Source organism: Amblyomma americanum, chromosome 8 (assembly GCF_052857255.1).
Source record: "Amblyomma americanum isolate KBUSLIRL-KWMA chromosome 8, ASM5285725v1, whole genome shotgun sequence".
Lineage (NCBI taxonomy): Eukaryota > Metazoa > Arthropoda > Arachnida > Ixodida > Ixodidae > Amblyomma > Amblyomma americanum.
The window spans coordinates 12,509,143-12,526,791 of NC_135504.1; the positions used below are offsets into that span (position 1 = coordinate 12,509,143).

Genomic DNA, 17,649 nt, shown 5'->3' on the forward strand with positions numbered 1-17,649 from the left:
GGAACCAACATGCGGACGCCAATGCTCGAGCATACACCCACCGGGAGGCGCACACGGAAGGATATAGAGCCATCTTAGAACACTAACGAGCCCTCAGGAGGACCTACCCTCTTCCCACAAAAACCTTAGTTGAGAGCAGTCGGTTGCCTGGAGAAAACTTCTGACTAATACATACCCCAATCTCAGTTTACTAAGCAAAATATATCCTTCAACATATGACAGCAAAATCCCGCTCTGCGGGGAGCACTCAGTGCTTTATCATGTTACACCGGTCTGTCAGAAAACGCAGGCAGCGCTAAAAACGAACCAACACCGGAGCAGTGCGAGGCTGCGCTGTCCTGCTCGAAGCCTGAAGAACAGCTCAAGCTGATCGACAGGGCTGGCAAGACTGCAAAGGCCACTGGGGCTCTGTACTGAGGGACCCACCTACGACGCGAGAATCCTCCTTAACAATAAAGTCTTTCGTTCATTCATTCATTCACCGATCGGGACTATCGCTCGGTGGCCCCGGGTAGCGTGACGAAGAGGACGAAGTTGGCAGTGGCGCGGGACGGAGCGCTCGCGCTAGGAGAGCGGCCATTAAATCATCTCATTGCCATCAGTCAACCCCTTCGGCTGGCCGTCACGTAACAATATCATAGATGTACTGGACACCATGTGATTCCCAGTCCGTTCGCACGCTCTGACCGTCACGTTACCTTGACTATTCCCCCTGGTGGGCGTTTGGCCTGGCGTGTTTATAAGTGCGCATTTCAGTCCCTTCAAATAAAGCTTAAAGTTCAGCGTTTGTCCTATCTGCGTGTTCTTTTTCCTGATTGTATTCGCGCTGGTGATACATATAGATTGTCTTATGAATTAACTAGGAGTGAAATTCCGCGTCCGTTGCGACGAACAGCTCCTCTAGCCGAATCCCTCGCTGATGCATTCGTGCAGTCTATCGCTTCTGACATTTCAGGGTAGGCTTTTTCTTGAAACTTACGCTCCTCTCCACACTTAAGTTAACTCTCCACAAAGTCTTGCCGCTATTTCGCGTCTAGTTACGTCGAACGCAAAGCTCACGTATGTAGGGTGGACTTCAGCTCTGCGAAGCCCTTCTATGACCGCAAACGCCACGTGAGAACTTCGGTATTACCGCTGGAAGCGCCGCTGGCTAGTCTCGCTCTAAATTCACCGTGTACCGCTGTAAGTGACATCACGAGCACAAGAACAAGGTATCGTAGCGGGGCTGAATGTTCCAAAGGTAGTTTTCGTGTTTAACGAACACATTTTGTATGCAGTCCCTGCTCCTTCTGCCATTTCGTCCTGTGACTATTATCCTATTTTTCCGTACAGAACAGAGAGCAGAACTGTTTCCTCTTAGAGCTGACAGTTATGTACAATGATTATTCAGCAAGATTTTTATTTTTGTGAAGTGTTAATGCATGTTATGCCCGGTGAAGGCATGACCTATTAAGGAGGCCAATCAGCTCCTTTTGTCTTGCCTATTGGGAAATACTTGACATTGCATGACAATTTAAAAAGAAAACAAAGAGATGAAGAAAGGAAGATGCCCATGGGGTATGATGGAGGCTTGAGTGGACCGTTCCGGATTAGGGTTGACCACGAGAGATTCCTTAAAGGGCACTGGTATATCTAAGCACATTGGTACTTTTCCAGTCTGCGTTTAGAAGAAACCCGGCCGCTGCTGTCAGGATTTAGTTCCGCGAATTTGAGGAGGTAAAGGGAACGCAAAAAAAGTGACGCACAACGGCAATTTCCAAGTACAACGCTGCGATGGCCCAAAACGAAACCGTCACACTACGGAATTCACACGGCGAATGTGTCATGTCTCTGAGAGTGTAAAAAGGGACCCTGGCACTTTTAAGAAGCTGATGCTGCGACTTGTTTCGGATTGTATACCAAGAAAAATGCGCAGTGGGCGGAGGATGTCGTCACGGTTGACCTTGAGGACAACGAAGGAGACGCCTACTTGGCTGGTCACTTTGTTGGCGGACGGACACTGTTTCCTGTTGCCGGTTACATGATGATGGCCTGGAAGAATTTGGCGAAACGCTACGGCAAGCCATTCCACCAGATACCTGTGATCTTCGAGGATGTCAGAATTCACAGGGCCACCATTCTGCACAAGAAGGGTAAGTATTATGAAGGCGTGTATATTATTGCTTGGACCGTATGTAAGTAAATAGGCGCGCATATAAATGAGGCGCTGCGGCGTCAGCAGTGCCTGCAAGAAGCGTGTTTATAAAACCATTTTCAACGAGAAACTGCCAGCACACTTGTTCTGGTTTAAATTCCCCAAGACCGTGCAGTGTGCAGGCCTAGTGAAAGGAACGTGCCTAAAGTTGCCGGAACAGCTGCAGGTATGCACTGTGTGGTGATCATGAAGTAATATTACGACAGGGTGTGATTTTTCTCAGGAAGATGAAAACACTGCCGACAACGCAGGCTCTGCACATAGACGCGTTACTTTGCATTTGAGCATTAAAATGTTATTCGGGCACTGGCATCTGCCGTGAGCGAAGGTATTTAGCATGGAATGGTACCACCGAAAAATTCCTACCATATACGGCATTTGTTGTTGCTGAGCACGAGACAGGAAAGCAACAGAACGTATTTTGTAAGGTCAGGTCTTAAGTCCCAAATAAATATTGTCGTAGATGCACCGGGGTGTAAGACAGCCACGGAGTACGTAATACTCAGAAAGCGTGCGCAAGTGTGGATTGGAGGATTTTAGGAAGACGGCAGTACGGTATCTTCGCTGTTAAGAAAATTAATACAGTCATTTCAAAGATGACAGGTTAGTCAATGAAAATTGTTGCAGCCTCGCTATAAAGGGGATATAAACCCGTGGGTATAACGTCTACATACTGACTTCTTACTAACCAGCAGTGCACATAACTTTTGCAAATACAGCGATGAAGAATTTTCCGAAAACCTGAATGTACCTAAAAACTCCAAAAATACTGCTTCGAACAGCCTGATCTTCAATGCGAAGTAAATGAGTGTATGGTGAAGAAATTGGTTAGGCATGTCGGCTCAATCAGGCAAGCTGTCGAAAAAAAGATTACCAAAGGTACTGCAGCGTTTTTCGTTTGGAGCAGGTCAAGTACGTTTCCTGATGAACGTCTTGCAAGCGTCGGGAGAGTTCGAGATCTGCGAAGCAGGAACAGTGGTGGTTAGCGGCCGCATGCACATAGCCGGTGACGGTGACAAAGTTTTGGACAAAGATCCGCCAGGTCCACCATCCGAGAATGTTGTGAACGAGTTGGACTCCGACGACTTCTACAAGGCACTAAGGCTGAGGGGCTACGAGTACCAAGGAAAGTTCCAAGCTGTGTTGAAGATTGACTTCCAGAGTAAGTGAATGCTTCGTGCGTTGTGGTTGTCTGAGCCTATACCTTGCTGTACCATTTGATCAGTACGGAATGATACGAACAAGGAAATAGATAAAATTCAAAGACTTCGGATAAGAGTTCTGCTGGCTAGTGTTACTGGTGGCCACTAGATACTCTCTGAAGACGGCGTCTCACATATTAGGAAAACAGCGCGTAGGCGACGATTAGGTAAAGAGCAGCATTATTCGAGCGCGTCCCATGTTAGAACTTGCACTAATATCATTACGTGACCTGGCGTTAACTAACAACGCTGAAAACTATCATCACAGTGCACTCTTGTACGGCACTGGACCTGCTCTGCGTTACGGATGAAAGTCACTAGCACTTATTGCGGACTCCGCGACGGTATTGCTCAAGACCTCAGTGTCACTGAACAGCTTCGAGACCTCTACAGATTGGTTAGTCGCCACCTGCGGGCGAGAGAACAAGCTGGGCATATTCAAGGAAGGATGGTAACTGGGGTTTTATAACATATTTTCTTTACATGTGCATATTTAAAAGAGACGGGCGGATGTGTCGGCACAAAATGAAATGTTCATAGCTTTGCAGGTTATGCGGTACTCTAAAAAAATGGATATCAGATGTAGAAGATGTGTGCTGTGCGATGTCAGTGCACGTTAAAGATCCCCAGGTGGTCGAAATTATTCCGGAGCCCTCCACTACGGCACCTCTTTCTTCCTTCCTTCTTTCACTCCCTCCTTTATCCCTTCCCTTACGGCGCGGTTCAGGTGTCCAACGATATATGAGACAGATACTGCGCCATTTGCTTTCCCCAAAAAACCAATTATTATTATTATTATTATTATGTAGAAGATGTCGCTCTTGCGCATTGCAAGATTGCAATCTAGGGTCAGTGCAGGACAGAAAAATTTTGTTCAATGATAATCCTTCTACATGAACTATTGGAGAATGTTTCTGTTACAAGCAGCACAACAGTTATAGTGAAAACAGCGCGCGAGAAACGGGGAAGGGAAGAGAAGAAGCATAGAAGAAGCATAAGTTGACTAGTATGGCCTTCGCAGTAAAGAATAGCAATGAGCTGTGCTTAAATGCGTCCTTCATGGCTAAGACGCAGAAGGACAACTGGATGTTCTGAGTAAAAAAAAAAGCAGCGCTGGTGCTCATGTTTCTCCTCTTCGCTGTACCGCTTCTCGCACGCTGTGTTCACTATAATCACGCACCAAATGGTATGCCTCCTTTCCGTATAGGACAAAAATTTTTGGGCACTAGAATTTCGCAGCCAGAAAATTGCAGGCATTGTTCAAAACGTTATGCGCTGCAAAACAAGCAGTTTTCAGCACGGTAATGGAACGAGATGGAGGAACAACCAGGCACTGAAACTTTTTATTCATCATCGATCTCCTTTTAAATTTATCTTTAAGAACTTAAGTACCATATATTTCTAGTTGTAAAGTGTTTTCATGGTTACATTAACTACAAAATGAAGGCATAATAGAGACCACAGCTCGTTCTTTTGTGAACAGTAACATTCATGAGCTCGACTTCACAGTACTGAACGTGATTGCATTTTAGCTGGCAGCCGGCTAGAATCCCCCCCACCCCCCCCCCACCCCCCAAAAAATTAAAATCATCTCTTTGCCTGTTAGCTTCCCTAATATATCAGAACATCAGAACCTTCACTTTTCTAGTGGCCTCATTTGGCCTAGCTATTACGGACCACAGTTCCGGTTTACTCGAATTAATTCTGCTTGGTATCGCAATTCTAAAACCCTAGTGTACTAGGTTAAAATTTTACACCCTTTTAATCAAGCTTAGCTGCGTTAACGACACTTACACGCAATTTTTGTGAAAGTTAGTTGTTCTGGTATTTGCTTGCGGCACTTTAAAGTAGCCCAGAGAAGTCACTCAGTGCCGAAAACATGAAGATTCTCTGCAAACGTGAGCAAACTACCGAAGCCTGTTTTTTCGGTAAGTATTGGCGCTGCGGAGTGGACAACATTTGTACTGCTAGCGAGAATTTGGGAGTGAAATGAGAGTCTTGAAATGTCTGAGTTCTTCGATTTTTGTGATGATATTTGTGGTAGGTGGTATGGGGATCTTAACACCCAGAAGCAAATCAAGAGCTGTTAAGGGTGCCGTAGTAGAGGGTTCCCGATTAATGAGGCAAACTGGTGTTCTTTACCTTGCACTCGCGTCGCATAGAACAGGAGGTATTTTTCATTTCGCCTGTATTGAAACGTGCCCGCAACAGCAGAGATTCGATGACGCGACTTTGGGATGACGAGCCGAACGCCAAACCCACTAAGCCACCACGGCGGGTTTCAATGAAATTTTAAAGCCGGAGGGTAGGAATTGAACGCGGTGTTTTATCACACCCGCTTACTCAAGAATTTTCCATCATATCCTATCCATACAGTATTGCAGAAAAGTTCCAACAAATATAATCCGCGTAACAGTTGATACCTACGCTCTTCGTAGCCAGACGCAAAAAAAAAACCACTTTTGAGAGTTGAAGTGGTAGTTTCGCAGTATTTTACACTAGGCAGCAAAACGAATACACCTCATTCATGCTGTTGCAGCTGTTTATTTATTCAATGGCGCTACTCCAGTGCATGTGACAGGGCATAAAATAAACCGCACAGAGAGGTTTCAAAACTTGGGACTAGAAACAGTTAGGTCAACTCCCATGCTTCTTATTATTTATAAGCAAATCAGCTGCGAGTTGGTAGGCAAAAGACTAAATACTAATGCCTTTTGAAGGACTTAAGGAACTATTGTACATCTACCAACGAGGGGTGGTTGAAAAAATAGAACAAATTTAATGAAGACTGTGCTGAAGATAGCCTCCTTAATGTCGCTATTATTGTTTCTGGTCATGGGGTGGTTTATGTGAAATCGCAATTTTCTCCTTATATTTCAATATAGACTAATTCTTGCTTCCCCCTGCGACCCCCATGCGGTGAGTAAAGGCTTGCTATTTTTTTTTGGTTGACTTCGCACAGGCTGCTGTGGCACCATCAAGTGGGAGGACAACTGGGTTACGTTTTTAGACGGTATGCTGCAGATCTCTCTGTTTCCGAACCCCAGGAAAACATTCAGGCTACCAGTGAAGATTCAGTCATGTCGCATTGACCCTGATCTTCACGCTCGGGTCGTTGAAGAGTGCGGAGATGCTGGTGAGTGGAAACCTTCGTGACGCCGGTAGGTGTGAGCCGAAGCAACAAATGTGCACCTTCTCGCCTAAGTCATTAAGGACCACCACAATGGTGGTTTTTGTGATTTAGTGTATCTGAACGTACAGATGTGCGCGCACTCATGCACGCACGCACGCACGCTCACACACGAGCGCGGGCACGCACACACGTGTGTGCGTATGTCGGAAGACCTGTAGTGAAACCTGGAGTTGAAGTAATAGAGTAGTTAGATACATGACACGAAGAATAGTAAGACCATACGTGCATAATTAGTGCTTCTATAATAGCCGTTTTAACATCAAATCAGAAGACGTACTAATAGCGCATTTCTTGGGAAACCATTCTAAACACCTAAGATGTAGTGTGATTGTTTCTTTACTGCTTGTTTTCAGGAAGGATCTTATATAATCCCAAAAATTTTTTACTCTGAACAAAAAACCTGCTGTAGAATTTGCAGCCTTCAGCCCAAATTGCACCAATAAGTATATGCTTCTCTGCAGTGTTCAGTTACTTCGCGTTCCGGTGCTTGTTCTAATTTATTAGTCGAAAAACTGTTTTAAAGAAATCACGTGTTAGAGCCGTGACTAATTAACTCTATGAGGAGTCAAGTGATATTCTGTAAGTTGAGCATTAACAAAGATGAGAACTAGGGCCGCACAAGAGCTGTATGTTGGCTGACTACAAAACACGCAAATACGATATCTTTCTCAAGTTTCTGCTTTACTAAACTCTAAAATTCCTTTCAGGAATGAGGTGCTATTTGAAGGTCCTTTCAAGCAATTGGACATTTATATTCGTTTATTTCTTGCCAATCTACTGGCACTTTTGAATAATGAAACCGTTTTCTCTTTCTAGTTACAAACGAATTGTTGATTACCCCCTGCCCCATCCCTTTTGATGCCTGCCAGAGCTGTGCAAGTGAATAAGAACTATGGGAAGTTTGTATTTCTGCAGGCATACCAACGGTATACGACAGCTGTCTCAATACATGCCGCGCTGGAGGAATTGCCATTCTAGGCCTGAAGACAAGTATTGCTCCCAGACGCCATGCGCAGCCCGCGCAGCGTCTCGACGAGTACAAGTTTGTCCCATACATCGACGACGAGTCCACCGAGAACGAACGGGAAGGCTTCGTGCTTGATTACATTGATGTATGCAACTTGCTGGCTGGGCGCATCCTTGCGGCATGCGGCCAAAACATATCGGAGTTATCAAAACTTACAAAGGGCCGGTGCAAGACAGCAGAAGGAAAGCTGGAACTGTTCTTGAAAAGTCCTGCCGAGGACAAAGTCACCTTGAAGATTTTAGCCGACATCGAGAAGAATGTGAAAGGCCCTGATACAAATCTAGCTTTCGCAGTTCAGTCCGCACTAGCAAATTATAGGAAAGACCTGGACAAAGACTTCCTTAACACAGCGTTGTTCAGCGAAGATTCCCTAAGGCACCTTCTTGACGTAGCTGTGGAAAATACAAGTTCGAGGAGGATGCGAATACTGGAATTGACCGTCGACGGAAGCGATCTGCTCTTAACACCTCTGGTGTCCTCTCTGCTCCCTCTCTCCAATGTCTTGATCAAGTCTGAATACACCATAGCCCACCCATGCCCTGAGACCATCGCAATGGAGCAACTGCCGGAAGGGGCCAGGATAGTTGTGTGGGATCTGGCCTGCACGTCAAGAGCGAAGTTACCTGAGGTTGATTTGATCGTCGTGCGCGATGTGCCTAGCGAAAGAAACAGTCTTGAGGCCTTAGTTGAACAAATTTCAACGTGCTGTGGTGAGGGCGGGTTTGTTCTTCTTCATCACCGTACAGCCCTGACTCCCGCCGAGAGATTGTTGTCTACAGAAGGGAGAGTTCCGCTGTCACATCACGCAAGGACAGTGGTAGAGTCTGCATTCAGAGCTTCCGGTTTTTTCTTGGTGGGCCTGAAGTCGAACAAGTGGTCGACGTTGATGCTACTTAGAAAAGCCAACGTGGTCGCCGCGGCAGAGAAGCAAGATGTGGTCAGAGTAAAAAATTCGGAATTTCACTGGGTTGAAACCCTCAAGAACAATGTTTTCGAAGGCGAGAAGAACCCGGCGGGGAAGAACGTTTGGCTGCTCGCTGACGATGCCCGCATCAGTGGTATTGTCGGTTTGGTGAACTGCCTACGAGTGGAGAGATGTGTGAACCGTATAAGGTATGCATTATGAAACGTTATCCACAAAATTAGGTTTCGCGTGCCAGTTCTAGGGCCAGCATCCCACAATCTTGGTTAGAAGTTTAGGTCACAAGCATAGAGCACGTGCAAAAAGCCAGAGTGAAGAGCACCCAGATTTTCGTCTGCTGATCTGTTCTTTTCACTACTTCGCTTTTTGCGGTAGTAGAGGGAACTTAACTGGCTGAGCGCAACATTATGCCAACTGACATCAGAGATATCTTGAGGTGCAGTTGACCAGGGACATTGGTGAGTGCAAGCTAGCATACAGTTACCGCATAAAAGTGTCAAATTGAACGATCTTCTGAAAAGTTGAATTTCTGACTACTTTCGCTTAACAAAACGAGCACAAGTGTAATGAGTTAGTGAGCCGCAGTGATTCGTAACGTCTTCACAGAACTACTAATAAATGCATCTCAGATGGATTAAGCCACTCAAGAAATATATACTCACAAATGTGCCAGTAATACTAGAATTCCAGGAGCTTACGTATAGCTGCTCAAGCAACAAATTTGAACCGCCAGTTATGTGAACAGGGCAGTTAAGTTCAAAGTGCTTCGCGGCCACCGGAGATGGGAAAAAGTGTATGCGAAGAAAGCGTAAAACTGTTTTTTTGCGTCGCCGAGGTAGCAACAAAAGCAGCAATTCTTGAAGCATGCCTCATCGACAGAAGTACCATCGGTCTTTCAGCGCACTGTTAAGCTAAATTAAAGTTAGACAGAATCTATTAACGAAACGCCTGCCGAAGGTAATCATTTTCCAACTCGGGCGCTGAAGAACTGGCATGCTTTTATTTTCCGTAATTTTCTTATTCGTGTCTCTTTGTGGCTTCGTAAGAATTTTATCTTAAGAATGGTATGACCTTTCTGTGGGGTGGTGTCCTAAAGGTGCCGTGTTTTCTGCGAATGCGAGGGATGTTTGCTACATCTAAAATATACATTTTGTATCAATTACATATAAAATATTCTGTAAAATGAACTATTGCTTTTAAACCCTGCTTTCTGCGCTTATTTTACGTTGGCGTCGTTCACAGATGTTTATTTGACGTGAGCCAGAAAAACCCGGTTGACTTCATGCTGGAAGGCGAAGAATTCAGAAAGATTTTGGAAAGGGACCTGGTCATGAACGTCTATCGGGATGGACAGTGGGGATCATACAGGCACGTGGCTACTCAGACACGTGAGTGGATCGCCTTCGTCGTGAATGTTTTGAGTATTGCACAAATTCGAACAGCTTCCTTCGGGATACGTGCTGGAGACCAATATAGAAAGATGTCTTAGTTATTGCTGAAGGGTAAAATATATGCCACCTAATGACCGCATCGTGTCAGACAGACTCCTGAAAGAATAGATGGAACCTAAATACAGAACAGCATGGATTAGCGTAGAAACAGGAGTTTATGATATTTTAGCTAAAACTAAATAGCCTAAGTAGTAGAGCTCAGAATACAACTCGTGTTATCTTCATGTGAGGAAGTACAAAGGTGAGCGGAAATAACATAAAGCCGCTGAGGCTGTTGTGGAGTGAGGATTTTAGGTTAGATTATTGCCTTTAAATAGGCTTGGCAAGGAGGTTAAAGAAAAATTTGCTAAAACATGCATGAGGTGGGGTCAAAATCAGGCTTTCGATAAACGTTTTCCAAATCTGGAGAAGAAGCGTGAACAATTAAGCAGCTGTTGTCGGTCTGCCCCATAGCTGCTGGGATGCATAGTGTGTCGATATGATAATGAGTAAAGCATGCGTCTTCTTATGTGTAGCTTGCCACTCATAATGTCGACTAAGCATGCGCTGCCTTACTAAATGTTTCTCGAAACCCGGACGCCAGACCAAGACTTACAATCATTGTTCATCGGTCGTTCACCGGGTCTTTATATGCATTTGACGGCGAATAGTTAATTATGTAGTTTACTAGGATTCCTCGGCCAACGGACGGAAAGTTATATAGTAGTAAAACAGGCTTCAAATAAGGAATACACGAGGCTAAAGAAAATGCCTGAATACGTGTTGCAGATGGAGCTGCGAAGAGGATGACAGAGTATGCCTTCCTCAACGTACAGACTCGCGGCGACCTATCAAGTCTACAGTGGTACGAATCTCCTCTCCGCTACGCACCATCACCTGGCGAGGTCGGCAACGTGCTGTGCAACGTGTACTATGCTCCGCTGAATTTCCGCGACGTCATGCTTGCCACGGGGAAACTTTCTCCAGACGCTCTGCCAGGTGAGCTTGTTCTACGAGTCCCTGCTTTCTATGATGACGCTCCACGGGAAGTGAGTCCACGGCATTTTTTTTTAATAAGCTTACTGCAACTGAAGACTGTTGAAGCACTGTCAGGTCCTTCAGAGTCACCTAATCAAAGGGTGCTTGTGGTCAGGAAGCTCTGTTATTAGCACACGGAAATTTCCCGAAATACTTGATAGCACGATAAGAGAAGAGGCGTCAACCGCAGGGATTTTTTTTGTTGAGTGTGCTGTGAACTGGAAACTAATTTTCTAACCTCAGTTTTGTTGAATAACGAAAGAACGGGACAGAATTGCGACATTATGTAAAGCTTATCGCACCGAAACGTTGACATTAATAGCGCCACTATTTAAAGCTGTCATATGGATAACACAAGAGGGATATAACAATGCACAATGCTAAGTACGCTCAATGAAAAAAACGCTGTATTCCAGAATTTTCAGCACTGTGCTTCGCTAGTGTTTTTCAGAATGCTGAATATTGAGTAACTTTTGCTCCGAGGCCAGTCGGTTCGGTATGCTAAATTTGTCGTTCTCTTTTTAATTCTCTGTGTTCATGTTGCATCTTCTCCAAAATTTAGCATACGTAATTCAGCATTCGTAATGGAGAGAAAGAATGAACAAGGGAAGGGCTGGTGCTTTCCCAGCACAAGGTAGAGGATTGCTCCCATGGACTGAGGTACATAAAGGCGAAGAAAAAAAAAGATAGCTGGAAAAAATATCATATATAGCACGAAAATAGCAGCTATTTACGCCAAAGGCATATGCCATCGCAGATGCACGACGTCCTGAAGAATTGCCGCAAGAAAGTCAGCCACAGCTAAGCTTTAATTACACTCTGGGAGGAGGAGAGAGATCTTAATGTTACACACAGGGACAGGCTGCACTGTGCCTACAGACTAATTGTCCACTGCCTCCAAACTATTGCTAACTGACGGGGACAATGCGCAAAGCCAAGTATCCGGTGTGGTGCAACCGTGTGTAATGGCCATGTGATGCTGTACACCGTGCCGTCTATTGCTCTAGCACCGGCCTTTCGAGAAGAGCCAAGATCATGCTAAGCGATCTTGGACCAAATTCGGGAACGCTGCGGAACTCCATTACGAAAATTATTTTTTTGTCTTTTGTGACCATATTGAGGTATGGAATAAATGAATCAAAACGCCGGGAACATCTTGTTAGGGGTTATTTCCAGGACTTATAGGTGTATCACGAAGGCCTGTGTTTTAAAAAAGCGCCAAATGGTTATCAGCATAAAGACCGAGCATCAAGCTGATTGGTTTGAGCGGTGAGACAAACACGTGAGCTTGCTCAACGCGCTTCGCATTCTCGACGGGCAGGCAACATGGCCAGCCGTGATTGCCTCCTTGGTATGGAGTTCTCGGGCCGTGACACCCAGGGCCGCCGGGTCATGGGCTTGGTGCCCGCGGAGGGAATGTCTACGGTAGTCTCAGCGGATCCCGACTTCCTCTGGGAGGTTCCCGAAGCCTGGTCACTAGAGGAGGCATCAACGATCCCCATGGCGTACTCCACTGCCTACTACGCACTCCTGGTACGCGGTAACATGAAGCCTGGGGAATCGCTTCTGGTTCACTCCGGGAGCGGAGGGGTTGGCCAGGCAGCTATCTCCATCGCCCTCTCTATGGGATGCACCGTGTTCACCACCGTAGGTGAGTGTCAAAGCCAGGGCAGCGCCTCTAATCCAGGGGTGACTTGTGCACAGCACATCAATCGTCCTCAATAATAATAATAATAATTGGTTTTGAGGGAAAGGAAATGGCGCAGTATCTGTCTCATATATCGTTGGACACCAGAACCGCGCCGTAAGGGAAGGGATAAAGGAGGGAGTGAAAGAATAAAGGAAGAAGAGGTGCCGTAGTGGAGGGCTCCGGAATAGTTTCGACCACCTGGGGATCTTTAACGTGCACTGACATCGCACAGCACACGGGCGCCTTAGCATTTTTCAATGCCACCTTCTAACTTAAACCATTGTCTTCGCATTTGTTTTAATCAATACGTACTGAACCGCCGCAAGTAGAAACTACGAAGCTGAATTCTTCTCTTAATGAGGCGATTCTTGAGATAAAAAGAAGATTTCAATGAAAAAAAGGGGCAAGTTGATTTGTCGGCTGAGAACCTGGGCTAGTACAAACCGCATGTAACTTCGTGATTCATGCTGTTGTCACTTCTAGAAAATTATTGCAGCCACGTACACGCTGCGGCTCCGGTAGAAGTAATGCACGCAAAAAAGATTATAATACGCAATACAGAACGAAAGTGTTGTAGAAATTTAAAAATAAAACAAAACGAAAAGCACAACGCAATAAAGATAAAATTGGGCTAAAAAATAATGCAGCAATTTTTAAAGCCATACATAGCCATTTAAGTGTTCAAAAATTTCTGAAATCGCATGAAACCAGGCAAATAATCTCAGTAGTTAATACTGATACGAAATCAGTTGCACAAAGACCTATGAAGATGTTTTCATTATGAAATTCGATTTTGTGTGTTGAAGACCACGATATATATTTGCTGTTATCATCTGCTTCGCCTTTGAACTCTAGGGGCTCAATCACGATTTCAAGCTCTTTACACTATCCTCTGGGTAGTTTTTTGCTCTGTTTGGTATTTAATGTGGCCCAAGGAAACTAAATTTCAAATAACATGGGTTAGAATCTCTGATCACTGTACAGGAATATGCCAGGAGCATTACCATATGTATCACTTCCTGAAAAGGAGAAGGAAAGTTGTTTGGACTGCGAGTTGCATAATCTTGTTGAGTAAGAAACCGCGCAGAGATAATACAGGGGTCTTCAAGGAGAGGGCTGAGTCGGGCTGGTTGGTTCATATGGGACGGTGCGCCAATGAACGACAACGCGAACACGCGAAATATATTGAAAACCAGTCACGCCGAAATTACATTGTTACTGATTCCGCAGATTGCGCAGACTGTGAGGCGTTTCTGAACCGGATCACTATCATCGCCAAGTATAGTGATCATTCTTCGCGCCTGATACCAGAGGCTTATCACATTCACGAATTTGAAGACTCGTGTGAAAGCCATTCATCGGTGGCTCTATTCCCATAGAAGCTCCCCTTTCTTAATCAGTGATGATTTGATAGGTCCCGTTTGTATGACACGCCATCATTGTGCCTCATTTGCTTCCCTTCTGTGCTTTGGCTTTCTCTGCTGCTTTATATCCCCCTCCCTTCTTTCACAATAAACCATTTGGTTGTTTGTTCAGCTCATGCGTCTGTGCCTTCTTCCATCCCGTCCGTCAGCGCTGCTTCGTCGTACCGGTCTTCAAGGAGGTCTCTTAGACCGAGACAAGCCTGACAATGCATTTTTTACTGAATATCTGCAGGGTACAGAAGTTAAGGAGCTATTAAAGATCGTTTCGCGCATCCTAAATCATCAACGTCTCTAAGCGTTAGTGTTCTGATAGCTATAAACACGCCGCAGATACTTCCATCCTCGTTTTCTTTCCTTTTCTCGCATATAATTTTGTGCAAAATAGTGACCAATTGAAAATGAGCGCAGTTGCCGCGTTTATCCGCATAATGCCAATCTTGTTCCTCCAAAAGTTGTTTATTTGTACCATAGCTGGGGCAGCACACAGCGCGGCAGCATTCTCTCGTGTTGCATGCAAAGGCTTCCAAAGCTAAGCTTGTTGGTTTTGTATTTGTATATAATCATGACATGAAATGGAAGGTGGCGAGACACTTATTACTCACGTATACTGTGATGCCACTGCCATATCTTAGGAACAATTCCAGCGAGCATGACAAGGCCGAGTTGTGGCCAGAGGCAGTTCCTGAAGATTTATCAGTCCGTTGCTTAAATTGAAACCAAATAGTTGCATGGAAATGCTGTTGATTCACTTTTGCTTCCAGTTGTTTTTTCTTTGTAGAAGGTTTTTGTGTGCATCATTTTCGATGATCCACAAAACGTTTCTAGAGATCTTTCAAGGGAAACCTACGGCACACAGCGTTTTGGTCCTTCATTTTGTGTGCAGACGTTAAATGCTTTCGTTGAGGATAGTTTACTTTTATCGCATGATTTCGTTGCAGCATGCTTCATTCATTACTGAAATCAATGTTTAGTACTTCCCATACTGCAGTTCAGGCCTTCCCACTACTGCCCTCTTCAAGAGCTTGCACTGTGCAGCGAAAGCAGTGTTTTTTGACGACAGTTCAAAAAATACGACGCCATACCCTTGCGTCTCATCCCTTAGGTTCCAAGGAAAAGCGAGGGTTTCTCAAGTGTCGCTTTCCGCAGCTGGAGGACCGACACATCGCCAATTCGAGGGACCTATCCTTCGAAGAACACGTTCTGCGAGAAACCAGAGGCAGGGGTAAGTGAGACATCCGCAGTGTGATGAGAGCAGACTTTAGAAAATACGTAATCAAGTAACCAGATGAAGCAACGAAGTGGCGTTCTGCAGTGTATATCGCCTCTTCTACTAATGCTTCGCTACTAGGGTTTGGTTTTGGTTTCATGGCGTTTAACGTCCCAAAGCGACTCAGGCTATGAGGGACGCCGTTGTGGAGGGCTCTGGAAATTTCGACCACCTGGGGATCCTTAACGTGCAATGACATCTCACAGTAGGCGGGAGTTTATCATTTCGCCTCCATTGAAATTCGACCGCCACAGCCTGTATCGAACCCGCGTCTTTCGTGTCAGCAGCCGAGTACCATAACCACTGAGCCACTACGGCGGCACCTATATCTACCAAGCTAGCTGTAAGATAATTATTCAGTTTTCTTTATTTGCAATTCCTAGAGACTGAATTAGGTTTTTTTTTGTTAAGTGACCGTCACTGCAATCGAGGTTTGTTCAAAAACGTCAAAGAATACAGCCTTGTATGATGCAAACCCCTGGTTAGTCCACCGTCATTTTGTGCATCACAAAACATCCGCGTGAATCACTGATGATTAATAAATAAATGACTGTAAAATACATGTTGATAAGTAGGCAAAAAAATTTTGTTGTTGTAAAGTCTTAGTAGCAGGAGTGGTTGATAAAAAGGGCTCCTTTCTAAGCCGATATGTGCATTTAGCGAATTCGCGCGGCCGTGTAATGACGTCATGCTTAAAAATGCACGCGGAAGAATATTAACTTTTCGCCGACCAAAATGTGGCAGTGATGCATCGGTAACATAGCAGTCAAAGCATCAGCATGATATTTTTCAGGTGCGGGGCTCAATCTCAAGTCCACCCGCGTACCGACCGGTTTTTTTAGTGGGCGCAATATTTCGTTGGCGTGATTATAGCCTTCTGTTCATTGAAATACTCGGGGAAATTGATTTAAGGCCCTAATCACGTCAGCTAATGAGCTCTTTCGTAAAACTGCATTTGGTCTATTGTACTAAAATAAATGAAATCAGCAACTTACAAAAAAGCCGACAAGCAATGAGATCTGCTCTCTTTCTCCTGAACAGACCTTGTGTCTGTGGGAGTACATCTATCCGCCTTGCTTTGAGTAAGCTTGCGTTCGCTTTCGCCCTCTTCCTTTACACCAGGAGTAGACCTGGTGCTCAACTCCTTGTCTGAAGAGAAGCTCCAGGCCAGCGTGCGCTGCCTGGCGACTCACGGCCGTTTTCTTGAGATTGGCAAGTTCGATCTGGCCAAGGATTCCCCGCTTGGGATGTCGGTTTTCCTCAAGAGCGTCACCTTCTGTGGAATTCTGCTGGACTCACTGCACGAGGACGGCCCGCTCATGGCAGCCGACAAGCGTCGCGTGAAGGACCTCGTCCAGGAGGGCATCGCTTCCGGCGCGGTGCGACCACTGGACGCCATTCGCTTCAGACGGGATCAGGCGGAGGAGGCGTTCCGCTTCATGGCTTCTGGAAAGCACATCGGGAAAGTTGTGCTGGAAGTAAGTGAGGGTGCACTTTAAAGAAACTCCAAAATATTGCATTCTTCACGCGTGTATGACTTGTAAATTAGCTCGAAAAAACATGAACAGTGCCAGGCACCACGAGCGTATTTGCTTTGGGTAGGTTACGATGAAAAATGCTACACGAATGACGTAGACGTTCAGACAGGACCATAGTGGACAGAACACATTGCTAATTCTCGGCGTCGGCCATGTACTACCCCTCAAGCGAACGTTGTTAACAAAGGAAAGTTTATTGCGAGCGATGGCACAACACTAGAGATATCGAAAGAGAAATAAAATACAATAGCGAAGATAGAGGACATGAAATGCTCAGAAGAACTGGAAGATTATTGTGATTACCTAGCTCTCAATGTAGATATTAATGTACTTGACAGTACCTTGGTAGAAGGAGCGGTAGCACATTAATAATAATAATTGGTTTTGGGGGGAAAGGAAATGGCGCAGTATCTCTCTCATATATCGTTGGACACCGGAACCGCGCCGTAAAAGAGAGAATAAAGGAGGGAGTGAAAGAAGGCAGGAAGAAAGAGGTGCCGTAGTGGAGGGCTCCGGAATAATTTAGACCACCTGGGGATCTTTAACGTGCACCGGCATCGCACAGCACACGGGTGCCTTAGCGTTTTTCCTCCATAAAAACGCAGCCGCCGTGGTCGGGTTCGAACCCGGGAACTCCGGATCAGTAGTCGAGCGCCCTAACCACTGAGCCACCGCGGCGGGTGGGTAGCACTTTCAAATGCACAAATGACAAGTCTAACCGTAC

At 45.4% G+C, this 17,649-nt stretch overlaps 1 protein-coding gene across 1 annotated transcript in view; it reads left to right on the forward strand.

Annotated features, from left to right (window-relative positions):
- Positions 1-17,649, forward strand: part of LOC144100046 (fatty acid synthase-like) — a 64,563-nt gene that overhangs the window by 18,393 nt on the left and 28,521 nt on the right. Inside the window, 10 exon segments of the mRNA XM_077633094.1 lie at positions 1,916-2,132; positions 3,102-3,356; positions 3,546-3,548; positions 6,359-6,532; positions 7,505-8,729; positions 9,781-9,926; positions 10,758-10,967; positions 12,328-12,657; positions 15,223-15,342; positions 16,510-16,865. Of these exon segments, the coding sequence (XP_077489220.1) occupies positions 1,916-2,132; positions 3,102-3,356; positions 3,546-3,548; positions 6,359-6,532; positions 7,505-8,729; positions 9,781-9,926; positions 10,758-10,967; positions 12,328-12,657; positions 15,223-15,342; positions 16,510-16,865 (3,036 nt within the window).